This window comes from Sorex araneus, chromosome X (assembly GCF_027595985.1).
Source record: "Sorex araneus isolate mSorAra2 chromosome X, mSorAra2.pri, whole genome shotgun sequence".
NCBI lineage: Eukaryota > Metazoa > Chordata > Mammalia > Eulipotyphla > Soricidae > Sorex > Sorex araneus.
Window position 1 is genome coordinate 355,160,621 of NC_073313.1, and position 26,793 is coordinate 355,187,413.

Below are 26,793 nucleotides of genomic sequence, written 5' to 3' on the forward strand. Positions count from 1 at the left end.
CAACAAAAACAAAAAAACCTCACCTGTCAGGAAAGGAGGAGTAGACTGGTGAGAGAGAGACAGGCAAAGAAGGAAATCCCAGAAGGTTCCCTGCTGCCTGTGAGATGAGGAGAGATAGAAAGGCTTGTGGGAGAGAGAACCCAAAGACAGAGACCTGAGTAGGGTCCCTAACTGTCTCTTAGAAGCAACAGTGTTAGTAAACAGTTCTGAATAAAACTGCAGTGAGTAACAGCTTACTTTAAACACACATTTACCAGGTGCAGTAGCAGTAACGGGCACACTGGCCGGCCGCTGCCCCCGGTGAAAGAGCATGCAGTCTAAACCAGGCACTTTCGCAGGACAGCCTGTTATTTCCATTCAGAAACCTAGACCTAATCAATCAATTTAACCCAACCACTCCTCTTTCCTGAAAACCTCCCCCACACCCCCTCAAACTAAACTCAACTGTATATTTTTTTTAATTTCAGAGACGATAAAATAATCTTGGGATTATTAAAGCCCAAGAAAGGGAGAAGGAAAGAGCTCATTATAAATATATCTATATGTAGATCTAGGAAGTTACGTGTTGGGAGTCTTAAAGAGAACTAAGATAACAGTTGTGACTTTACTCATTCTTAAAAAAAAAAAAAAAATCAAGTCTGTTACAGACTCTGCTCAAAAATTACCCAAATATGCATATACAGATGTTTTTCTATTCCTATAGACCAAAGAAAATAGTGAAGGGAAAATTAGAAACATTTCTTGACTGCTTTCATTTACCCATAGAGTAAGTAACATGGTTAAGAGGCCACTGGATTGCAGTGAGGGCTGTAATGTTTGTTGCCTGTTTAACTTAAAAAAAAAAAAAAAAAAAAAATCCTTCTCTCAAATTTTCTTTAGGGCCCAGAATTTTACCTTATGCACTGAACTAACAATTTTACTTTGGCAATACTTAAGCTTAAGCACCTTAACTCACCCTTAAATCAGTCCTCAGAAAATGACAAACTCTTTGGAAAACGCTGTTCTGGAGAAGGGGAGGGTTAGCTAGCTGCAGGGTGCCCTCTTGTGGCCCAGAGGAGTGAGTGGACTCTTTTTCTGCATCTGAAGAGCACAGCATTGGATGGAGTGAGTCTCATGAAGGTCTCTATCTACTAAAGTAAAATAATCTCCAGGAGTAAGCAGTTAATTACATGTTTTAGGTCTGTTCACTATTAATTTCTATTAGCAAAAGTCCACACTATGTTAGTAGTATAGAACATGACAAGATAAAGATGTGACCACAAGGGTTTTCAGTCAATGTTTTCTAAATATTCAATAAGTATATGAAAAACTAAAATAGTCGATGCCTTAAAATTATATATTGGAGAAGTTAAATGGGATGCCCCAAGTGAAAATCACAGATTAACAGGAATGATATAAAACCCACTCAAAATTTTACGGTGCCCACTTTTTGCTAGTCATTAAAAGCTAACAATCTACAGGGGAGACTAATATAAAACTATAACAATAAAAGTATGTATAAAGATCTATGAGATGTCAGATGAAGAAGTAATTATTAATTCTACTGCAGATAGCAACAACGGGACAATAAAGTCATTCCAGCAGTACTGTAGAGTATTAGAAGTTCACTAAGCAAACAGTAAACAAGGAGAGATTTTTGGAAGAGAATAGTGAACAATTAAGTGACTAGAGCAAACAGCATACATATACAAAACAGGACAGGGATATAGAAAGGCTCTGTTCTGAGCAATTACGGTTCATTACCAAACCCAAGACATTCTCTAATCAAGTCAAAATCTATTAGACACAATAGCTGCACTCAACACTAAGAAGTACTGTCAAAATTTTTTTAAGTTGAGAATCACTACAGAATAACATCTGTTATTCTGAAATTCCACAACACCTAAAACTTTATAAACTTAGTTAATAATCATAAAGTGAGTTATATAGTCTAATATTCATATTTACCTCTCCCATTCCCCGAGATTCTAATGCAAGAGCTTGAAAATCATGATTCATTTCATCCACAAATCAAACCTGTTAAATAACAAAAACAAAAATTAGAAAAAAATTTAAATAGCATCAACTACCTTTTATTATGTACTCCTTTTTTTTTTTTTGAGACTCACAAACTTTTGTGATTACATTTCAGTCCGCAAGTGCCCATTCTCCACCATCAGTGTTCCCAGAATCCCTCCTAGCACCCCCACCCCACCTCTGGCAGGCACATTCCCTTTTACTCTCTCCCTTTGGGTGTTATGGCGTGCAATAAAAGTAGTAAGTAGCCATCATGTTTGGTCTATATACACTGCTTCTTTTACAAACATTTAAATGATCTGATGAACAAGAATTTCTCTAAAATTGGCCAAGGGCAACGGAACATGAAAACTGGTCTGCAGAACTGAATTCACAGTACCATGGGTTGGGGGAGGAGGAGTTGGGCTGGGGGAGGGATTAGACGAGCATGGACACATAAAACCACAGTACTATTAACAGTGAATCACAGTATCTAAAGGTTTTTTTTAAATTATCTATTCCTCTTCTAAAGAATAAAAATTGGGAGTGAAGGAAAGAATGCCTCAACGGCTTGAGTTCATGATTTGCAAACACCATTGAGCACTGATACATGAGTAGGCCCCCAACACCACCAGGTACTGCCCCACCAAACAACAACAACAACAACAACAAATATATATACATAAAATTGGTGGAGTCTGCATTCAAGGGGCCAAGTGTGCAAAGGCTGCAAAGAGCAGCCTCTTTGGTAGCATATAAAGCTTGTCATTTGGCAAAAGGAAACTTGGAGACAGTCCTCTGGGGAGGACATTCTTATCTGCCTCATGTTGTCCCCAATGTTGGGCTCTAAACAGTTACAGAGGGTATACACCTGAAACGCCCAAGTGCATGTTAACCAACTCATCATGAATGTCCACACCAAGCCATGTAGGAGCTTTTTATATGTGACTGAGGTTCCACACAGGATCATGCTCTCTGGCTGCAAGGCCCCAAGAAGAGGGCCTTGACCAAGTTTAAGAGAAAACATGATAGCAGACAAGAGACTCATCCCAGATGAAGTCCCTCTGGAATCCCTTTCTCACCCCTCCTCCACCCCAATCCTGCTTCTTATCTAAATAAAAAAAAAATTTGTGGGAAAACCTGGAACCTTGGGTTATTCACTATGCCAAAAGAACCTTTATTGATTTCTTTTGATTTCACCTCTATTGATTTCACTCACCCCCACCAAGGAAAACACAGAAGTGAGTTAAACTTTTGATGATGCAGTTCTCATAAAATTTTTGCATCTTATAGAATATTTTTCCAAATTTACAATATTCTACTTTGTAATTCTTGAATTAACTATAAAAAATTTCACTGGAAATACTTAAGTGTTACCTACTCTGATATATATTTTCTGGGATAATAATTATAATGTTCAGATCAGCGATTAAGAATAGCTATGTTGGGCAAGAGAGATAGCTCAAAAGGCTACCACGCGTACTCTGCGAAAGAGCAGACCTGGATCTGATGGCCATACCTCAAGATCCCCCAACACTGCTGGGAGCAACCCTTAAGCACTGAATGGGAGCAACAGGTATGGCCAAAAATATTCAAACAATTTTTTAAAAAGAAAAATTTTGAGGAAGTAGGCAGGAAATGACCCAGTGGCTAAACCCTGCAAAAACAAGGCTGTGAGTTTCATCCTTAGGTACTACCTAAATTTGGACACAATTTCAGCAACTCTATTTGTGATCCCTGGTACCAAGTGATTTCTAGCTGTATGTGAGAACACCAGCAGAATCTCCTGCCCTGGCACCAGGCACCGGGGGCCCCCTCAGAGGAGGGTGGGTTGAGTTTCCCTCCTGGCCCCAAGCAGAGCCCCGGCAGCCAAAAACCTCCAGAACCCAGCCACAGCCACGCTCAAAGGCCACTCTCCACAAACTCGTACAAGCCTCACCCACGAAGGAACTGACAGAGGAACCCAGGTATGCAGAACCTGTGCCTGATATTTCCAAACCTGCTCCAACCAGATCCCCGGTTTTCTGTAGCTTGGCAGTCACACCCACAAATTGCCCCAGGCACCATGTAATCACATCAACAGCCAAGATCCAGAGAATATAAAACAAAGCTCCCGGAAGAGAATGATGCAGAATCTCGCATGGCAGAGCCTGGCAAGCTATCCGTGGCGTATTAGATATCCCAAAAACAGTAACAATAATGGGCCTTATTCCCCTGACCCTGAACGAGACAGGGACGAGACAGGACGAGTGGAGACGTTACCGGCGCCCACTAGAGCAAATCAATGAGCAATGGGACGACAGATGATACAGGTGATGTGAGAGCACCACACCCAAAAAGATGTGTGAACATCACAGCCAGGAATGTAACCTCTGGGAAGGGAAACAAATCTTCAAGCCCTACTACTGGTATTAGGTGATCCCCAATGAATACAATGGCCAAATTTGCAAGCACTGCAATGATAGGCACAACCTTCAGTGAGCATAACTAAATGTGTGAACACCCCAAACACGAGTGATCCTTGGTCATTACAATACCAATGGAGAAAAGAAAATGAAGAAAAGTGAAAATAAGAAGCAATTCTTTCCCTTCTTAAAAGAACACTTTGTCTAGCCGTTTGTTTAAGTTATTTTTCAGCTTTCATGTTCTTAAGTAGAGAACCTATCGCAGTCAGTAAGTACTGCTGGAAAACCATTCCAAACTAAAGCCACTACAATTTAGTTTTTAGATCTTTGGGTCTTAAGATGTAAGGCTATTGTTTATTCCAGTCAATTCTCTAAAATGTCAAAATAGTTGACATTATGAAACATTTATCCTACTTATGGCACCTTTAAAAAAAAACTGAATCACATTAAATTGAGATAGTTACAAAGCTTTCATGATTGCGTTTCAGTCATACAATGATCAAACACCCATCCCTCCATCAGTGCACATTTTCCACCACCAATGTCCCCAGTATCCCTCCAGCCACGTCCACCCCACTCCCTACATCTAAGGCAGACAACTTCCTTCTTACTCTCTCTCTACTTTGGGGCATTATAGTTTGCAATCCAGATAGAGGCAATCATGTTTGGTCCTTTACTACTTTCAGCACACATCTCCATCCTAAGCAATCCCTCCAGCCATCATTGACTTAACGATCCCTTCTCTATCTTAGCTGCCTTCTCCCCCAACTTCTGTTTCTTATTTGACCAGTGCTTTTCACTTTCGCTTCTATTTTTTTAATGACTGCTAAATTCAAGTAGAATATTTTTAGTGGGTTTTTTTTTTTGGAGGGGGGGAAATCACACCTGAGGATGCACAGGGGTTACCCCCTGGAGGTACTCGGGGGATCATATGGGATGCTGGGAATTGAACACAAGTCGGCCTCATGCAAGGCAAACGCCCTATCGACTGTGCATTGGCTCCAGCCCCTATTTTAGTTGTTTCTTGTGGTCACATGGGTGATGCTCAGAGGATAGTCCTGGCCCTGCACTCGGGAAGCGCTCCTGATGGTGCCGAGCAGACCACATAGATGCCATACCACATGAATCCATGGGTCGGCTTCATGCAAGGCAAATGTCCTACCTCCTGCACTATCGCCCCGGCTCCCCACCCTTGCATTATAAACCCAATCTCCTTCCCCCCATTTCCAGAGAGTAGCACTGTAGCACTGTTAATCGATTTGCTCAAGCGGACACCAGTAACGTCTCCATTTTGAGACTTGTTACTGTTTTTGGCATATGGAATACACCACGCGTAGCTTGCCAGGCTCTGCTGTGCAGGTGGGGTACTCTCGGTAGCTTGTTGGGCTCTCCGAAAGGGACAGAGAAATCGAACCCAGGCCGGCCGCAAGCAAGGCAAACACCCTACCCGCTGTGCTATCGTTCCAGACCCTTCCAGAGAGTATCACAGGAAAAGCTTATCATTTCTTTCCCATTTATGAACATTTTCCCTTTCTTACACTAATACCTAGTAACTTAATTCAACCTATGACTTATTCTATTTTCCATTTGTCTGATAGCTCAGTTCAACACTTTTATCTAAGATAGCATAATACTTTCCCATGTCCTCATCCTACAACCTGACCCCCAAAATACACTCCTCTTTCGGCCATTTATTTTGGCCCCACACCTCTCCCTGACACCACATAGTTACCATGAGATAAATTCCAAGACCCGAATTAAGTTCCTGAAATCTAGAATTGTATAGTTCCCCCTATGTGTACACCTAGGATAAAGTGTGATTTACAAATTAGGCACATTAAGAGGTTACCAACAAATTGCAGCACTGGCATCAACACTTTAATTGAGTCTCAAATGTTTACTAGTAATTAGAAGAGTAATTCCTCTGAGACCAACCATTGTGCAGGTTACCTATAAACTCCAAGTTGAGGACACCAGAGATAGTACAAGTAAGGCACTTGCCTGAGCACCAGCCAGCAGTCATCCCTGAGCACAAAGCTATGAGTAAACCCTGAGCACTGCTGGGTGTGGCCCAAAAGCAAAAATACAAAACAAAAATCATTTATCTATAAAAACAACTTGAAGGCAGCAGCAAACAAAATACATAATTGGAAGGCAGTCTACTGAGAGGACTGGCACATGAGTTTTAATACTGAAGACAGATCAGGTGAAGTTTTAACAACAAAATGCCTAGAAAAGACAGGGTTTTTTTTTTTCTTTTTAGGTCACACCCAGTGATGCTCAGGGTTGACTCCTGGCTCTGCACTCAGGAATCACTCCAGGTGGCGCTCGGGGGACCATATGAGATGCTGGGAATCAAACCTGGGTCAGCCGCGTGCAAGGCAAACGCCCCACCCGCTGTGCTGTCTTTTCTATCAGCCCTAGAAAAGACAGTTTTACAGATTAATAAATTTGAAGAATCATAAAACAACTTGGGGAAACAGACCTGCTAGCTAGAAATCAACAAAAAAATCTCAGAGACAAAATTCTGTACACAAACTTGTTAAGATATGGGGCTGGAGCGACCCAGCCCAGCATACGGTCCTCTGAGCACCGCCAGGAGTAATTCCTGAGTGCAAAGCCAGGAGTAACCCCTGAGCATCGCTGGGTGTGACCCAAAAAACAAACAAACAAACTTGTTAAGATTTTTAGTCAACTATCCTCAGGTACATCAACACCCTGAGTAAAAATTCATAAAAGGGGCAAATTTCAAATAGAAGCAAGCAGCAATGTCTACTGCTGACCTCTACAGATGTGTTAGGAATTTGAAGTGCAAGCCTCATGAAAACAGAACAAAAAATAAGCCAAGCCAGTATTTATCTGAAGGACACAATAGAATCCAGAATCTTTTCAATGTGCCTAGGACACAATCCAAAACAACTATACACTGAAGAAAAGATAATTTTTTATCTTTTAAAGGACCAGAGGAATAGCTGAAAGGGCTGATCACATGTGTAATATGTGAGAGCCCTGGGTTTAATCCCGGCACCACTGGATGCAACACCTCCCAAAAAAGAAAACAAAGTCTAGGACAGGAGAAAATTATGAATAGACCGCAATGCATGCTCTGCATGCAGGAGGCCTGGGTTCTATCCCTGACACCAGGTAGATACCTCAAGAATAGGGTACACACCCCTAATTAAGCTCATCCCCCCAAAAAAGAAAAGAGGGGATGATAATTCATCTTCCAGCCCTTTAGCCTACAACACCACTCCCCGCCACCACCTAATTAACATTAAATAAATTCCAAACACCCCATTAAATTCCTGAAATCCAGGATTGTATAGTTTTCCATACATGTACACCTACGTAGACACCAAACCCTCACAACCCCCCCAATCATGTAAGGGTTACGTGATTCAAGTGCCACATTGCTGCCAGAAAAGTGGGAGGCTGCAAGATGCTAATCCTCCAGTGTAAAGTGATAGACAGTGGACAGGTCCCTGGAGGTCTCTGGTACAGTATAGGGGCCAATAGTAAGTAGCCTGGGATGCTGTTTCAAGGTGGGAAGCGATGCTTTCTGATTATTCTCTCAAGATATACTGGATAAACTCGGAGGTGGGGAGAACACTGGGCCAGTGAATCTGCAGACAATAGAATTCCGATACAAAATGGTGGGAAAGCTATCTATGGCACAACATCAAAAGGTTTCACTTCACTAGTCCTAGAAAGAAAGGAATCTGAAAAGGAGAGAGAATTTGTTAAGAATAGTGGCCTGGGGGCCGGAGCGATAGCACAGCGGGTAGGGCGATTGCCTTGCACGCGGCCGACCCAGGTTCGATCCCTGGCATCCCATATGGTCCACCAAGCACCGCCAGGAGTAATTCCTGAGTGCAAAGCCAGGAGTAACCCCTGAGCATCGCTGGGTGTGACCCAAAAAGCAAAAAAAAAAAAAAAAAAAAAATATAGTGGCCTGAAATTCCCTCAAAATTGATGAAAATGAAACACAAAATGTACAGATTTAGGATGCTAAGTGAACACCAGGCAAGATAAACAGAGGATGGCTAAAGATCCATACCATTATATACCATAAAAATGCTGGGGGGTGGGGGGAGAGAAAATCCTTAAGATAAAGATGACATATTACACAAGGGGAGCAGGAGGAAATAGACAACAAATGATCACTAAATTTGCACCATGGGAACGAGAATTACAGAATCAGGACCAGAATACAAAAATCCTGGAGAAGATGCCATCCTAGAATTTTATAAGGTGAAAATATCCTTTGTGAATAAAGGCTAAATGAAAGGTTCTATTTGTTTGTTTGGGGGCCACACCCAGCAATTCTAAGGACTTATTCCTGGCTCTGTGCTGAAGGATTATTTGTGGTGCCAGGGATCTAACCCAGGACGGCTAGGCTACATGCAAGGTAAGCACCTTAACTGTTGTACTATCTCTCGGGCCCAATGTTTTTATTTTTAATTAAACAAAAATTCATCACAACCCTTCCACATCAAATTCTGAAAAATAATTCTTCAGATCAGAAAGTACAGATGGAAATCCAGATCATCAATAAGGAATGGAGAGCCATCAACAAGGAATGTAGAGCCCCAGAAATGCTATGCATGTGTGAATAAGAAGAACTAATTTTTCATCTCAATTCTCCAAAACAGGTCCAGGTAAATAGTGCAGGGGCAGGAGCAACAGCCTGTACAGTCAAGAGTTCAGATTCCCTCCCCACCCCACCCCAGGGTAAGGGTTTTTGTCCCTCAGCCTTTTCCACCTTTCGGCAGCATGGAGCACTTTTCAGAGCCAAAAAGGTAGGAGCTTGCAGTGATAGGGCACTCGGGAAATCTCTCGATGGGTGGGGTAGAACCAGCCCTGCTCCCCGCCCAAATGAGACCCCAAGCGGCCACCCACAAACAGCTCCTCTGCTCCTAACAGCCAGGATTCCAGAGGCACACAAACCAATCTAGGAACACAGCGGCAGCTGGCAGAAATACCTCTGGACTTAATTACTAAAATATCAGAATTCCGGGGCTGGAGAGATAGCACAGCAGGTAGGGCATTTGCCTTGCACGCGGCCGACCCGGGTTCGATCCCCAGCATCCCATATGGTCCCCTGAGCATGGCCAGGGGTAATTCCTGAGTGCAGAGCCAGGAGTAACCCCTGTGCATCGCCAGGTGTGACCCAAAAAGCAAAAAAATAAATAAATAAATAAATAAATAAATAAATAAATAAAAATAAATATCAGAATTCCAAATACCAGAATTTCACGCTTTCACAGCCGTGCAACATCATATGCAAATCTAATCATGGCTTTTCGGCAGGTCTGATTATTGGGGGGGAAATTCCAAATAATAACAGTGGGTTTTCTGTCGAAAACTGAATGTAATCAAAGTAAAGAGAATAAATGTAATCAAAGTAAACAGAGAGTAAAGTGAAAATCATCAGCCGCACAGGCAGGGTAGGGAATGGGAGGGGGGTACATTGGGGTTCTTGGTGGTGGAACATGTGCACTGATGAAGGGATGGGTGTTTGATCACTGTATGACTGTATGACTGAGACTTAATCCTGAAAGCCCTGTAACTGTTCTCATGGTGATTCAATTAAAAAAATTTTTTTAATTAAAAAAAATAAAGGAGGGTTAAAAAACAATTTCCAAAACCACCACAGCCAAGTGTGTGCACCACAGGGAAGGATACAATTCTTCAACTAAACAAGATGTGTGAGTGCTGTGGCCCAGAAGTGCAACCCCTGGAAAGCACTTTGACTATAAACACATATGTCTACCAAGAATTCAGTCCCTGGCAAGCATACTTGCAGGTATTGCAATTTGATGTGCAACCCTCGGTATGTACCACATCCAAGTGCCTATGCAATTCCCATTCACTGCAACAGAACAAGGGAAAGGGGGCAAGGAATACATTTTTCACTTAACCTTTTTATCATCAAACCATGATTCAAACTAACAACTTCAACACTGTATTATGGATTTTACATCTACATTCACATCCAACACCTACTGTAATAAATTATCTAGTCATCATGACACTGAGTTTTAAAGCATAACCTAACCTGAGATCAAAATACCACGGAGCTCTGGATGTGGTTAAGTGAGAACCATACCTTGCCGGTATGCATCACTGAATTCATTTCCCCTCAGTGCAAAGAAAAAGAATCCATAAACTTACTTTTTTGGTGATGCTGGGAATCAAAACCAGGGTCTGTTCAATGCAAAACAAGTGTTCTACAATCAAGCTACACTCTATTTCCCCCATACATGTGAAGTGCATTTTGGGCCTAGGTTTTATATTATCTCCTGCATGCTGCCAGGTGTGGTCTCAGAACTCAAATATAATGCACCTAAAGTGTTTTGTAAGCTCTTAATAAAAAAGTGCTAAATATTAGAGTTAAAAGTATCACTTGCTGAGATTCTTAGGGACTTGATTTGTTGGATGTCTATTTATTAGCCTTACAACCTCCCACCTTCATGTGATGGGACATCAAGTGACATCCAGATCGACTGCTTACGTCATTCTAACTTTTCTAACATATAATAATTTACACCTTTAGATACCCAAATATGACCAACATGTAAAAGTAAAAAGGCTCATAGAAGGAAATTATCTTAACAAACACAATAATATATGGCTTAGGAAATATATATTTATTTTTTAGGAAAGAAACTTGGACATGGCTCTCCTCTCACAGATTAAATTTCTTCTTAATCAGTTTTCCCCAACAGTGGTAATTCGAAGAACAAATCAAAAGAACCATGACATTTAGCACATACCAGCAAGAACTGTTTCTGTCAAACAGGCCGGAAACAAGGCCAACGAGATACAGCAAGGAGTCAAGTGTATGCCCTACCATGTTTGATCCCCAGCACAACATATAGCCCCCCAGGTACCAATAATAGGCCTGGGGGACCATATGTAGCACAGCATTAATGGGTCCAAACATTTAACTATCTGTTCTGTATGGCTGGACCAAGCAATGCTGGGAGTGTCCAAGTCTCCTAGAACACTTCTTGGGAATGCTTCTAACCCTGGGGGAAAAAAAAAAAAAAGAAGCCGCCACCTCTGGGATACAATGAAGCCCTCATTATTAATAAAATCAATAGATTCAGCCTCTATACAAAGCAGTACGAAGACTTCTCAGAATGTTAAAAATAGGGCCAAGGAGGTAAAAGCTCAAGCAAAAGGCCCAAGTTCAATCCAAATTGTCTCCAAAGTAGCACCAAAACTAGCCCCTGAGCCCTCCAGGGTATGGCTCAAAACCCCATAAACAGTACAGTATCTCTGAGGAGAGAGCACAGCAGGCAAGGCACTCGCTTGCCTTGTACATGCTAACCCAAGTCCAATCTCTGACACCTCATTTTTCTGAGCCCAGCAAAAGTGATCCCTGAGTCTGAGCACAGATGTGATGAAAAACAAAACAAAACCAAAAAACCTAAAAACAGACAAAAGTTTAAAAATACCTATCATACAATCCAGCAATTCCACTCCGTAGTACAAAACATTAATGTGAAGATACATGCACACCCATGTTCACCACACCACTTACAATAGCCAAGATCTAAATACAGCATGTCCACAACTTGAGTAAACAGATTGTGGAATATACACAACACTACTACTCAGCTGTCAGAAAAGAAATTTTGCCTTTTTCTACAAACCGGATGGAATTAGAGGGTGTCATGATAAGCAAACATGATGAACTCTTTTTTTGGGGGGGAGGGGGGTGTCACATCCGACAATGCTCAAGGGTTACTCCTGGCTCTGCACTCAGGAATCACTCCTGGCATTGCTTGGGGGACCATATGGGATACCAGGGATCAAACCTGAGTGGGTCTCACGCAAGTCAAAATGCACTATCCACTGCAATATCACTCTGGAACAAACATGATGAACTCTTGTATGTGATATATAAAGAAGCAAAGCAAGGTAATAAACAAATCCAATGAAAACAAATTCTTAAGATTCTCACGACAAAATTTAAGATTATCAAGGGGAAGGGGGACTGTAAAATATCTATGAACAGCAGTGAAAAAAATTTTGGTTCTTTGCTGGTGAGTGTTTAACACTGTATCCCTAAAACAACCATTTATACTCTTGTAAACCAGTATTACCTCAATTAATAAAGTTACGCACGACAGAGCCTGGCAAGCTACTGGTGGCGTAATCGATATGCCAAAAAAAAACAGTAACAACTAGTCTCACAATGGAGATGTTACTGGGGCCCACTCGAGCAAATCGATGAGCAACGGGATGACAGTGATACAGTGATACTGTTTTAATAATTAGAAATTCTACTTTCCACCAAAAGAAATTAACTGTCTTGTTGAATTCTGAAATGCAACAGTACTGGGCCCATACAAACAGTACAGCTGGTAAGGCACTTGTCTTGCATGAGGCTGACCTAGGTTGATTCCTGGAACCCCAGATGGCTCCCCAGGCCCGCCACAAGTGACCCCTGAACTCAGAGCCAAGAGCGTCAAATTAAAAATATTTCTGCAGCCCATTATATGGAAAAAGAAACAAAGCATCTCAAATGAGTGTTCTTCTCTACTAATGCATAATCTAAACACTTAATAGTTCGTGTAAAAAAAAATCAAGCATATAAACTACCACTTTATAAATATCATTGTATCACTGTCATCCCATTGCTTATCAATTTGCTATAGCAGGCACCAGCAATGTCTCCATTGTGAGACTTGTTTGGGAGCCCGTTCTTTGGCAGAACCTACCTTGCAAGCATGAGGAACAAGGTCATGAGTTCAACTGGTAAAACTACCCGCATGCACCAACTTTGATCTGGACAAAACTCTTTTATGATTCCCAATACCATCAAAACCATGTATCTGCAACTTGCTGCAACCCGATGGAAGCACAACCAAGGTTTACGATCCCTGGTAAACAAATGTGCAGGCCTCACAACCAAGTGTGTATTACCTACTACCACAGCAGTGGGGGAAATCAACTCCATTTTCTCAGGTAACGTGATCTAGTTCATCATCACATTCCTATAACAGAAAGTTCACGAGAAAATTAGAACTACACGGGCCAGATAGAGTACAGTGGGTAGGGTGCTTGCCTTGCATAGCCAACCCGGGTTTGATTCCCCACACCACATACTGGTACCACCAGCCAACTATCAGATATATCAACTATCAAATATCAAATATATGATACTAACCACATTTTTGTAGTACCGTCATTTCTACATTAAGTTGATAAAAAACTAAACTCTGGGATCATCAATAAAGCTAAAAAACCAGTCATCTAAATGCTCCACAGTGAATAAATTATTGTTTTATGAAATGTGAGTTTAAATCATCAAATCAGCTAATATCTAAATACTATTTGTAAACGCCTTTGTATTTATTAATACATGATAATCATACATTTATTATTGGGAGGGCCACACCCAGCAGTGCGGGGGCTACAAAGTGGAGCTAGGAATGGAATCGAGGGCTTCACAAACATAGGCAATGTTCTACCACTTGAGTCACATTCCAGGTCCCACAGATTCATTTTAATAGAAAATAAACAAGGTTCTTCTTCAGCCTTTTTGTACCACCAACATAAAACGACAAAGTGTGAGCCAGAGAGGCAGCTTAAAGGTCTGTAGTTCACACAAAACATGTAAGTTCAATACCCAAAACCGTATGTTATTCCCTAACACAATTGGGAGTGCCCTAGGAGCACTGAGCCAGGAGTAGCACCTGAGCACTGCATAGGGTGGTCCAAAACAAGAAAGGAAAGACCCTCAAAGAGAATCATCATATATAATGGGTCCTTCAAAACCTCTCAAATTACAGAGCATTTCTGGTTTACAAGGCATTCTCTCAATTGCTTTATTCTGGGGGAAAAATACTGTTTCAAGAAGATTTACACATTAAAATCAACCAATGCCAGTGTTTGGTGCTTTCAGATATTATCTGACAAGTAAATCAACGAACTTAGAAAGATGACAAACTTTAGAAAACTTAGATAATACAAAGAGGCTTTAATGATATCAAAGATGTATTATGAAATAAGCCTCCCTCCAAAAGCAGTACTTCTAAGTTAACATTTTTATGATTTAATTTGCCATCCTAAAAGTAGAATAAGCAGCCATTATATGCTTCATGATGTAATGTAATATGAAACAGCACCACAGCTGACAAAAGAAATTAATGCTTTGGTGGGGGGGGGGGAGCACTAAACTTCAATCTAATAAAGCCACTATATCTAAATACTGGCATATCAGAAATGAGTGGTTAGAGCGATAGCACAGCAGGTAGGGTGTTTGCCCTGCACGCGGCCAACCCGGGTTCGATTCCCAGCATCCCATATGGTCCTCCAAGCACTACCAGGAGTAACTCCTGAGCATTGCCGGGTATGACCCCAAAAGAAAAAAAAATATGAGAGAAGAATAAAGGAAGTAACATAAAGTCATCTTTCAGGCTGGAAAGATTGTACCAGAGAGTAAGGCACTCTCACCTCACATGCGGCCAATCCAGTTCAATTCCTAGCACCACATACAGTCACCCTCAAGCTCTGTCAGGCGTAATTCCTTGGAGCAGAACCAGGAGTAAGCCCTGACCAACAATGGATGTGCCACTCCAACCATCAAAAAAAAAAAAAAAAAATCTTACAGTTCAGCATATGGATGGTGAGGGGGGAGAAATCACCTGTCTTCTCTAACCAGAGGTTCAAAAATTTCGCCTATCAGCTCCTTTAAAAATAAAAACATCACTCGGTGCCCCCTGAATGTCTAACTTCTCTCAGCAAACAAAAAAGAACACCTCAACTGCACCCAAGGCTACCAAGCACCTTTCTCTGCTGGATGGCTTAGCGCCCCCAGAGGGCAGTGTCGCTCACTGAGGAAGATAAATGAAATTTTTATAGCGAAAGGACTATTATATAAAGAGGTTTAATTGCCAAATGCAAGGTGTAAACTCTGTTTAAATCCTGATTCTAATAGTTCAACCATTACAATTTTGAGTGTACAGGGGATTAAAGTGCATGCCTGTCATTCGGTCAGCCCAATTAGAGTCCCAAGCATCAATCATGGGTGGAGCACTGGAGCACCGACATGCCAGGGTAGCCCCAGTAATCCCATGCATGCACAAGCCCAGCCGACCAAGAATCTCTCTCAGAAGCCTCCCCTTACCCCACTACAAAGAAAAACTTGGGGAAATCTAATATTGAATGGGTATTAAGTGATATTAGATGATTTTATCTGCTATAAAAAGGAAATTTTATGTCTTCATCAGTAAGATAATTTATGTTTAAGCTGGCATGTTTTCTGATATTTGCTCTAAAACACTCATTAAAATAAAATAAAATATGGAATAAGGATTTCATACAACATTGAATGTGGATGGACAGGAAGGTACACAGTTATTATTTTACTTGTGCTTGATAACTTATACAATGAAACACATAATAGTAATGTAAAGAGCCACATGAAATAGGTGGTATTTAAGTCTTGAGAGATTGGAACAATTTGAAAAACTCCCTTAAAATTTGTAAAAGACGTCATTTTGTTAATGACTAATTTATTTGACTTAAGATCCAACCTGCTGCATCAACTTAATGACACCTTCTCCAATCTTTTAACAAAAGTAGTATGTAACACCCCCCAAAATCTTATTTTCAAATGAAAACCTCTGAACTAATACAACACATTAGTAGTATTTGGCATAACTCAATCTTTGCACCAAGATCACGCAGGTACATTTTATCAAATTCTCACTATAAATCTGCAAAACAGGGGGCCGGAGCGATAGCACAGCGGGTAGGGCATTTGCCTTGCATGCGGCTGACCCGGGTTCGATCCCTGGCATCTCATATGGTCCCCCAAGCACCGCCAGGAGTAATTCCTGAGTGCAAAGCCAGGAGTAACCCCTGAGCATCGCTGGGTGTGACCCAAAAAGAAAAAAAAAAAAGAAAAAAAAAAAAAAACAAACCTCTGCAAAACAGGATCTGATTTTTCTACTTTACAAAAAAAGGCCAATTATGGCCAATTTCCCAACCCGAACAACAACAAAACTATCCACAAGGCAGAGGATGCAATGCTACTAAGTCTATAACATTTCATGGTCTCTTCCATACCAACCAAGTATAAACCGTAACTCAGCAGATGTCAGTTATACAATCACACAAGACAACCTAAATTACCTTGTCCTCAGTCTTCATTTTCTTCACAAATAGGACAGACTCCACAGTCTGGCTCAAGAAGGCTTTCTCCATCAAAGCCTACCTTAACGTGTTGACACCAGCACTACAATTTGTTTTAAGCCAAACTCAAGTGTTTCAAGCCAAACACTAGTGGTACAAGGCCATACTAATGCATTAAGGAATCCTTTTAATTCTCATGACATTTCATTATTTTCTGTTCTCTTCCTACTAAACTTCAAAACTTCTCTAAAACACAGTAATGGGTGGGGAGATCAAATAATTTTGCAGATTGCTTTGGTATGCCATTGTTCCATTAAATGTTAATGGTTATGACAGAGACCAAAAGAAGAACACTCAAGATACTGTAATAGGGAGGATATCTAATAAAATTATAAGTCATTATCCATTACGAAGCATAAGCGGGGGACCACAGAGATAGTTCAACAAACTGGAGCGCATGCTTTGCTCTAGGAGCCCCAGTTTTGACCCCTGGAACCACAAAACAGGGGCAAGGAGGCTGAGATGGATGTAATTATGCATATCTGCATGGGGTACTAACCACGTGCACAGGTTTTTCTTTTACCTTTTATAGTTTCTTCCTTGACTATTCTATCTGCAATATAATATAGAATTCTCATTAGACAAATCAGTTGGGAAACCAATGTGGTCTTGTTTATTAAAAATCCAAGAGTCAACTATGACACATTGCTAAAACTCAGGCTTTATATATAACAAAATGTCCACCACATTAAACAAAAATACCTGATTTCTCTGGTCTATCATATGACTCCAATTTTTGTTAGAAACAGGAAGGGTGCTGAGTTCAAAGGTTAAGGTATTTTTCTTGAAGGCTACTGCAGCAGTGACGGTGGTTCAATCCAGGCATGGAATATACTCCCCTGGGCACAAGGACAAGTGAGGCCTCAAGCCAGAACGCAGGGTTGAAGCCCCTGCATGCACCCAGAGAAGGGCATCCCAATTCTCCTGAGCACTACTTGGGAAACCCAAAATACTCAACAATAATAATTAAAATAGGAAAGCAGAGCAATGACTCAAAGGACTAAGCACATGCTTAGCATGTAGGTGACCTGGGTTCAATCCTGTATACCACAGCCCTAAATCACTATTGGGTGTGACACAAAAACAAACCAAAAGTAAAAGAATTTCTTTTAAAGAAACAAGAGAGGGGACACCATGATCTTTTGTGTAGAGTATTAAACAAGTAACTCTTAACTTTGTTGAAGGAGGCATCGCAAGCTTGGTTTTTATATTTCTCTGTTGTAAAGCAGGGAGGACACTTGCCTAGCACACAACTGACCCAGACTCAATCCCTGAGCATAGCCCTAGGACCACTGGGTGTAGACCAAAATCCACAAAAATGAAAACATTAGATTTTATCACAAAATAAAACATAAGTGACTTTGATTTATTTTCAAATCGTATCAGACTCAGGTGACTAACAATAAAACTAGTCTTTAAAAGCTAGCTAGTAATTTTCAACTGTTACATATTATCAACTGAAATTAACAGGCACAAAGGACCAGAGAATTAGTATAGGGGTTAAGTGGCTTGCCTTGCTAGCTGTGGCCCAGCAGGCCACAATTCTACCTCAGACACCGCACTAAGGTCGCAAGCACTACAAGCAGAGATGCCTGAGCACAGAACTAGGATTAAATCCCAAACACTACTATTGGCTGTGGCTCCAAAACAAAATACTAACAAGCACCAATAAGAAGTAACTTAAGAAATAATCGTTAGAGAGGCTGGAGAATTTGCCTTGCATGCCGCTGGTCCAGGTTCGATCCCTGGCACCCCATATGGTCCCCTGAGCACTGCTAGGAGTGATCTCTAAGCACTGCCTGGTGTGGCCCAAAAGGAAAAAAAGGGTTAACTGGGTTCTAAGGGGGGTGGGGGGGTGTAAAATAACTGGGCTAATGAAATCTACTTTAGTAGAATTTTTTTTTTTTTGCTTTTTGGGTCACACCCAGCGATGCTCAGGGGTTACTCCTGACTGTGCACTCAGGAATTATCCTGGCAGTGCTTGGGGGACCATATGGGACGCCGGGGATCGAACCCGGGTCGGCCGCGTGCAAGGCAAACGCCCTACCCGCTGTACTATCGATCCGGCCCCTACTTTAGTAGAATCTGAAGTAATTCTCACCCTTCCCCCCCTTAAAAATTTTCTAGAGTATAAACAGTTTTTTTGGGGGGACTGAATGTTGTGGGCTATACCTAATAGTAATCTGGGGCCAATCCCAGGTTCTATATTCATGTATGTAACCTAGGCCTCCTACATGCAAGCATGTACTCCAATCCTGTTGAGTTCCTTGGCCCCCAAAATGTGTTCTCTGACCAACTCTTTGTTCTTTAAAATGAGGTTCCCTGTCCAATATGAGTCTCCCAAACAACCACTAATGCCTTTGGAAGTTCAGGATATATGGGGTTCATTGTGCCATTAGCATATTAAAAAGCACATAGTAAAATCTCCTAAGTCCATAACTAAAGTTGCTTTAATTTCTGTTATCATAGATTTTGATATGCATCACTGTCATCCCGCTGCTCATCAATTTGCTTGAGCGGGCAACAGTAATGTCTCCATTGTGAGACTTGTTACCTGTTTTCGGCATATCGAATATGCCATGGGTAGCTTGCAGGCGGGATACTCTTGGTAGCTTGCTGGGCTCTCTGAGGGGGCGGAGGAATCGAACCCGGGTAGGTCACGTGCAAAGCAATGCCCTACCTGCTATGCTATAGCTCCAACCAATACGCATCATTTCTAACAATTGCATCATTTGCAATTGTTATTGCAGTTGATATGCATCATTTCTAACAATTTCCAAGAAAACAAAGCCAAATAGGTTATATAATTTCAATCTTCAGCTTGTGTTCTGGGCCACGTGGGCAGTGCTTGGTGCCAGGAACTGAACTAGAGCTGGTCACTTGCAAGGCAACAGTCTTAATTCCCGAATTATGTCTCCAGCTCAATTTTTTTTTTCAAAGAAAAGTTAAGCTTGAGTTAGTGGCAATTAGATTTCCAGTAACTTAAGTGAGATGAACATTATCACAAATAAAATTCAAAAAGAAATCCTGATTGCTTAGAAATTTTTGTTTTTTTCTTTTTGAGTCACACCCAGCGATGCACAGGGGTTACTCCTGGCTCTGCACTCAAGAATTACCCCTGGCGGTGCTCAGGGGACCATATGAAATGATGGGAATCGAACCCTGGTCTGCTGAGTGCAAGGCAAATGCCCTACCCGCTGTGCTATCACTCCAGCCCCTTGCTTAGAAATTTTTAAAAAATACTTAGATTGCAGTGTCTATAAAGAAAAACCTTACATTAGGTTCAAGGAAAATTATTATATACTACTCTTCCTTCATGGGTGGGGGAAGATCTGATGGAAATAACAATCTGAGTCAGATTTAAATGAAATTTGTTTTATAATCATTTTTAAATTTTGGAAGTCACATTATCTCACACAACAAAAACTAATCCTAGGAAAATAAGCCAATGTTGAAACAAAAATAGTAAACTCTTAAATTTAACTTCTGAGGACAAAGATAAAAGGAGGAAAACAGTCGATCATAAAATTTTCCCCCATAAAAAGAAAACATGACATTTACTTGGAGGCAATGTTATTTCCTGAACTAAAAGAAATTTGTTTGTTTGTTGAGTATTACAGAGGACACAGCTGTGAAAGAAAACATCTTCAATGATATTATCTCTTAACAGATGCAAGGCTTCATCTGTATTTTTTACAGTTGGGTCCAAGCAAAGTCATATACCTAATTCCTACAACAATCCAAGGAAAGCAATTCCACAGTAATTCTTTTAAGGGTTTCCAGGACACTGGTCTAAATCTTTGAGGATTTGACCTTAGATTTCCAAAGTTTTCAGGATCGTCCAAAATTGATAAAGCCTTTAAATCGAGGACACAAAACTTCTTCTCAAACTGCATCTTTTCAATTCTCCTTATCCCAAGCCCCCTATAGTTTAACTTTATAGATGGTTACAAATTATAATATCCAGAGTTAACAAATAGACTAAAATGTTCTTCAAACAATACTCCATGACTTTCTTCCCAGCCAGATTTACCAAAGAAACTGGTGAACAATCGTCTTTGGCAAGATCCCCAAATTCTGAATTTTTGCTAGTGCTGGAGCTATATAATTTAGATTAAATGAACCACCTAAGACATCTCTGGATGAAAAGCTATCAATTAACAGCAAGAAAGTCTAGGAAAACACTGGCAGACAAAAACTATATCAACCTCTCTAACCTTGAAAGCAAAGCTGCATATCTTGAATTGGTTTTAGACATTAAACTTTTAATCTTTACCTTTGCTGATATTAAATGTGCAGATAAAATACCATGCAGATGTTAATTAACAACTTGCTACTAATTCTGCATAATTTCTTATGGAAAAAAAACCCACAATTATCTTTTTCTCTGTATGATTTGCCTTATTAACAGCTAGCAAAAACCTATTCTTAGGGTTAAACCTATTTCTACCACATGTACAGGTTCAATAAAAAGGGTCTGCCAGAGAGGCAGGAGTGCTAGTATTACAGGTAGGGCACTTGTTTTGGGACCCTGAGCCCCTGCCAGGAGTGATCCCTGAGCACCTTAGGGTATGGCCAAAAATCTTAAAAAAAAAAAAAAAAAAAAAAAAGCGTATGTCTAAAATTACCTATTTTCATGAAGCTGCTTATAGAGTTAGACTCACTGATCCCTAGAAGGTATTTCAGAAAGCAATGAAGAGATCACTAGATCACAATAAAATGATTATCACTGCCTTGAGGTATAGAACTTCCTAATACCTGACCTAAGACCTGCTGCAATAGCAGTCACTAAAATTTGTTTCTAAACTAGGTTGTCTAAATATTTGTGTTTTAGGACAAAAAAAAAGTGATTTCCCTGTTCCCATCCATAATTTTACATACTTTGGCAGTTGCAGATTTTATTCTCCTAACCAGGTACTGAATAGGTAATTTTATAGTAATTTTAGTGAATTTACCAAAACCATCCCAGGAAGCCAGATTTTGGGGATACAAATACCCATTCACCTCACTAGGTGAAAATATCTGTCTTCTTTGTCCTATTTGTCCTAAAGAAATCTGACTTTTCTATCCATTCTCTCAGCACTGCTCCTATGCAAATCCAGCAAGAGAATACAATAAAATTCTAGAATATGCATATCTGGATTTTTTCAGTACTCTAAAATCTTTTATCTAGTCAAAAAGAATAACAACCTGAGTTAAAATGATATGTAAACTGAAAACTGTTGGAATTATGACAATTAAATTTGTAGAGATAAAATACATAAAAGAAATTATTCTTTGCCAACACATTTGAATAATCTTTTTAACTCTTTAAAGCAGTTTGGAAAAGGCAAGGGTTAAGGAAATTAATTTAATGAATACTAAAGCAATTCCACTAAGTATTAAAATATCTCTGGAGCAGGGGTTGAGTTCAGTGGCTGACAACACGTTTCACATGAATGAGCCCTGAGTTAGGCCCTAGAGTCCCCCCAAATAAAGTAACTTTGAAGATGACACTGGTATTTAAACAAGCCTTAATTTTTCATTTACATAGAAGCTGGGGCCAGGGAGATAGCTCCAAAAGATGAGGCCTGAGCTTTCTGCAGGAGCAAGACTAAAGCCCCCCACCCCACCCGCCAAAGCAAAGTTGAGTGTGCCCCAAGTGCGGGGCCCCCCCCCCCCCCGCCACATACACACACAGAGGAAAAAGTTGAATTTTTAACCTACTAGAAGAAAAGCAATTCACTGGCTGGAAAGTACAGAAGTTAAGTCACTTGCCTTAAGTAGGAGACTAAGGCCAAAACTCCCTCAGGCCAAGGGTCCCAGCTCCTTTCAGGAGTGAAGTCAGAGCAGAGCCAGAAGTAAATCCTGGGCACTAGCAGGTGTGCCCTACCCCCAACAGAAAAGAACCCCCAAATATTCACCTTTTATTTTTAAATACATTACTACCAGAAACAAAAAAAGCACTGATCTAAAAAGCAACTCTATACCAGTTTCAGTAATTCTCCAGAAATTCTTTTTCCACTCTAACAGCAATAAATTTTCAATAGAAAAAGTTCTCTACTTTGCTGTGAGAATATATATCAAATTACTTTAGCTCTAAATGGAGTTGGGGGAAAAACAAGGGAGATGCATAAGCTAGACTGATAGCAACCCATGCATCTCCCTTACTTCTGATAAAGCTACCCTGGAAGGCCTAATTCATACCTAGATTTCATAGTAGGCTTCCTTTCATCACACCCCATAATTATCCTAACCCAGTGACAACTAGCAAGGGACAACTATGGTTCCCCTTCAGAAGACAGAAAAAAGTGTTTTCTGCCAGGGGGAGGGCACGGAGGAGGGGAGAAAAAAGGGGGAACGGGCGGGGGGGAAGGGGCAGAGCTGGACTTAACAGGTCCTTTTCACAAATTCTTCAAAGGGAAGAGCCAAAAGGTGGAACAATAGGAGCAAGTCGGACTATTTTTATTTCTTCCTAAAAACAGTAAATCAAATACATCATAAACTAATTCACCAACGCAATCCTTACCTAAATCACACCTGTCAGTAAAGCGACCTCATACTATGGAGCAAGTTTGACAAAGGCATGTAACATTTAAGTCTTAAGAATATGGAAAGATGTCTTCATACCTTAGAAGCAACATGCTTAAAGGTTTTTGAATTAGAAAAAATACAGAAGTGGATTCAGGGAGATAGAAACCCTCTTAAAATTATAAAAATTCAGACAGCGTCTATAAAAAGGACGGGATCTGGTCACTTAATGTCACACCTGACCAATATCTTTTCTAATCATAATTACACTAACAAGCGTAACTACCTACACCGAAAAAAATTATCTTTCAAGACCAGAAAACATTCATAGGCAAGTATGGAAGGTTTAAGAGAAGCAAAATCTTTGCTTTAGTGTTCACGTTAAAGTGAATTGTATGACTTATAATGCCAAAGAAACAACTGGCCTGGTAAAACTTAAGGCCTATTTACACATGCCAATGGAATAATTAAAGCGTTTTAAAAGTTGAAATGTTACTAAGTATTGAAACATAAGAACTTTGGACTCAAATTAAGGCTTGACGATCACATATATAAACACAAACTTGCTTAAAAACACTTAATTCCAAGATAAAGCAAGACGTGTGCAAATAAAGCTAAACTTCAAAAAACATTCTAAAATATTACTTTAAAAATCACTGTAACCTAAAAACCTCCAAGGACAACAAAATATAATTTAACACAACTATATTTCACCCAAAACCTGACTTTTAAAAGACATTCTTGCAATGCCAGCAACTATGAGTGTGCAAATGAAGCTAACCTTTTCTTTATAGCAAGGCATTAAGCGACTAAAAACAGAAACGTAGCCAATTAAAAATATTTACCTTTGTATTTTTAACAGGGTCCTCGCAAGAATTCCTTAAAGCTTACTTTATATATACTCCGGGTCACATGGTGAAGAGTCACCTATTAAACCCCAATCTAAGCAGTAAACAAGCTTTTAAAGTCCTTAGGTAACTCCCTTTACTAAAAATTTTCCTTGATATGCAATACCTTTAGAAGTATTTTATTTCTCTTTAAGTGTTTAAAAGCATTTTTCTAGCAAACCTCCCACCCTTAAAAAAAAAAAAACTTTACCAAATAAACCTGTCACTGGTTTTAAGTTAAACTGTCACCAAGTACTAAGTCCTGATTTTACCCGATAGCCTTATTGCACTTAGTAAATCCATGATACTCCGCAGCAACCAGGAGCAACCCCCCCCACCACCCCCACCCCCCACCCCGCCCGGGGCAAAGGTTTAACCGTGAGTTAGATTAAAAAAGCGAAGAAAAGCGGGCTAAGTCCTCGGAAGCATGGGTTGTTTTGTTGTTGTCTGTTTTGGGGGCATTCAACTTTATATAAACAATCCCCCGTCCTCTCCCCCAAATGGAGCCCGTTGCAGTTACAAAAACTTAAGAAAGAAAGAAAGAAAGAAAGAAAGAAAGAAAGAAAGAAAGAAAGAAAGAAAGAAAGAAAGAAAGAAAGAAAGAAAGAAAGAAAGAAAGAAAGAAGAGAAGAGAAAGAGAGAGATCATCCCGGGCTCTTTGGGTGAAAACTTCCACGTTTTATCGGGGGATGGAAATCTTAGCCCCAAACCAACAGGGAAAAAAACGAAGAAAGAAGAAGAAAGAAGGACCCCCTCCCCCGCACCCACCTTCCCTTCTTCCTCCCGGAGGGCCCCCTACCAAGTGGCACTCGGGGGTACTCCCTACCCATCCCACCTGTCCGGCGCAGCAGTTCGGGACCTGCCAGCCGCGGGGGTCCGAACGCCCCCCCCCCACGACACACACACACACACACACACAACACACACACACGCACGCACGGGCCCTCCCAGACCCCCGCGGCTCGCCGGCCCGCCCGCACGCACGCACCTCGGGGGCGGCGGCGCCCCGCGCTCCGCGCTCCGCGCTCCCGGGGGGCTCGGCGGGGCCGTCCGTTGGGGGCCCGGCAGCCCGCGAGCGAGCGCGCCCCGAACAAGAGGCGGTGGCGGCGGCGGGCGGGCCCCGGGCGCGCGCGGCCAGGCCCAGGCGCCGAGGGGCGGGCGGGGGGCGGCGAGGGAAGGAAGGAAGCGGGAAAGCGGCGGCAGGCCCCAGCCCCCCCACCTCAGGCCTGCAGCCCCCCCCGCGCCGGGCCCGCACCCCTCCCCCACCACACACGCGCGCACACACACACACACACACGCACACACACCCCGCGCATTGTGCGCCGCGCGCGACGGCCCCAGGCCGCGGCCCGCCCGCTCCCGCCAACGCGGCCACACAAAGCCCCGCGCGGGGCGGCGTCGGCGCGGGCCCGGGAGCCGCGAGGCGGGCGGGCGGGCGGACGGACGGACGGACGGAGACGGGGGCGGCGGGGGGAGGGGGCGGGCGGCGCCGGACTTACGGGGCTGCTGCGGCCGCGCTGCCTCAGCCGGGGACGCCGCGCGGCGGGCACACGGCGGCGTGGGTCTGGCCCGTCGTCCCCCCTCGTCTGCCTTCCGCGGCGGCGGCGAGCGCTTCTTCTCTCCACCTACCTCCCTCCTCCCCCCCACCCCACCTCCTCCTTCTCCTCCCCCTCCTCCTCCTCCTCCGCCTCCGAACCACCGAAGGAACCGAGGGTGAGACACACAGAGACTCACAACAACATGGCTGCCACTGCCGCCTCCCCTCCCCTCCCCTCCCCCCGCCCACCGGCCGCGCGCGGTGCACCCCGGGAGAAAGGGGCGGGGCCGGGAGGGAAGGGAAATGGGGTGGTGGGGGGGCGGGGGAGAGCGGCTCACCGCGCCGCGGCGCCTTTCAGCGGCTTCCGCGCCTTCTCCCGCGCGCCGGGCGCCCGGGGCCGGCCGGCCGGGCGGGCGCGCTCTGCGCGTGCGCACGCTGCAGCAGCGCTCGCGAGGTTTCGGGACGTGTGCGCGCCGCGCCCCCCTCCCCTCCCGGCTCACCGTCCTCACCTTGCGGGCGCCGCCGCCGCTGCTGCTGCCGCTGCCGCTGCTGTTGCTGCTGCTACTGCGCTGGGCGGCGGCGGGAGCGCGCGCCGGAGCCCGGGCGGCGCAGGCGTGGTGTTTTCCGAACGCCGCGCGTGCTGGCCTCGACTTCCGAATTCGCTTACTCTCGGCTTCCTCCCGCCTCCCTCCCCCCACCCCCCGTGACTCATTGTTCTCCTCCCGGCTGCTCCGCGCGGCTCGTCGGCGTCGTTCCCCCCCGCCCCCCGCCCCCAGAGCCCGGCCGTGGAACTCCGCGCGCACTTTTCTTTTCCGGGGTGCTGGCACGCTCCACGGCCAGACAATCATAATAGTCGGAGGCCTGGTGGAGGCTGCTCCCCGACCTGGGGTCTGGAGACCTCACTGTGCACGAATAGCCTGCCCTGGGGTGGACTCGTGTCCTTTCTGACACTCGGCCTCCTGGGCGTAGAAGCAAATCGCGCCCGGCCCAGCGAGGTTCCGCTGGAGCAAACACAAAGGAAAAGGACTTGTTGGGTTTCCAGCTCCCCGGACTACGGGGATTCTGGGCACCACCGCGCCCCCTCTTGCACTCCCCCACTCCCCACCTCGGGATTCTTTTGGTAGCTGTTGCTGAGGCTTGAGACACCCCCCTCCCCCCCAACTCGTGGCCTCTGTCATAGTTCCTCCACCAAGTCTGACTTGGCTTCTTTGGTTGGCACCACTACTGGCTTCGCTGGCGTTCCGCG

At 42.9% G+C, this 26,793-nt stretch overlaps 1 protein-coding gene and 1 pseudogene across 16 annotated transcripts in view; one reads left to right on the forward strand and one right to left on the reverse strand.

Moving 5' to 3' along the window:
- PUM2 (pumilio RNA binding family member 2) overlaps positions 1 to 25,741 on the reverse strand; it is an 87,538-nt gene extending 61,797 nt beyond the window's left edge. For 2 of the 16 annotated variants that reach the window (XM_012932936.2, XM_012932935.2), the window contains exon 1: positions 1,948 to 2,010. In XM_012932936.2, coding sequence (XP_012788390.2) covers positions 1,948 to 1,998 — 51 coding nt within the window. In that variant the 5' untranslated portion in view covers positions 1,999 to 2,010. Of the gene's footprint in view, positions 1 to 23; positions 98 to 955; positions 1,131 to 1,947; positions 2,017 to 25,509 lie in introns of those variants that run through there. The other 14 variants (XM_055120787.1, XM_055120782.1, XM_055120788.1 and 11 more) reach the window with 14 other exon arrangements.
- Positions 2,694 to 2,791, forward strand: LOC129400633 (small nucleolar RNA SNORA70; annotated as a pseudogene).
- Positions 25,742 to 26,793: the final 1,052 nt, after the last annotated feature.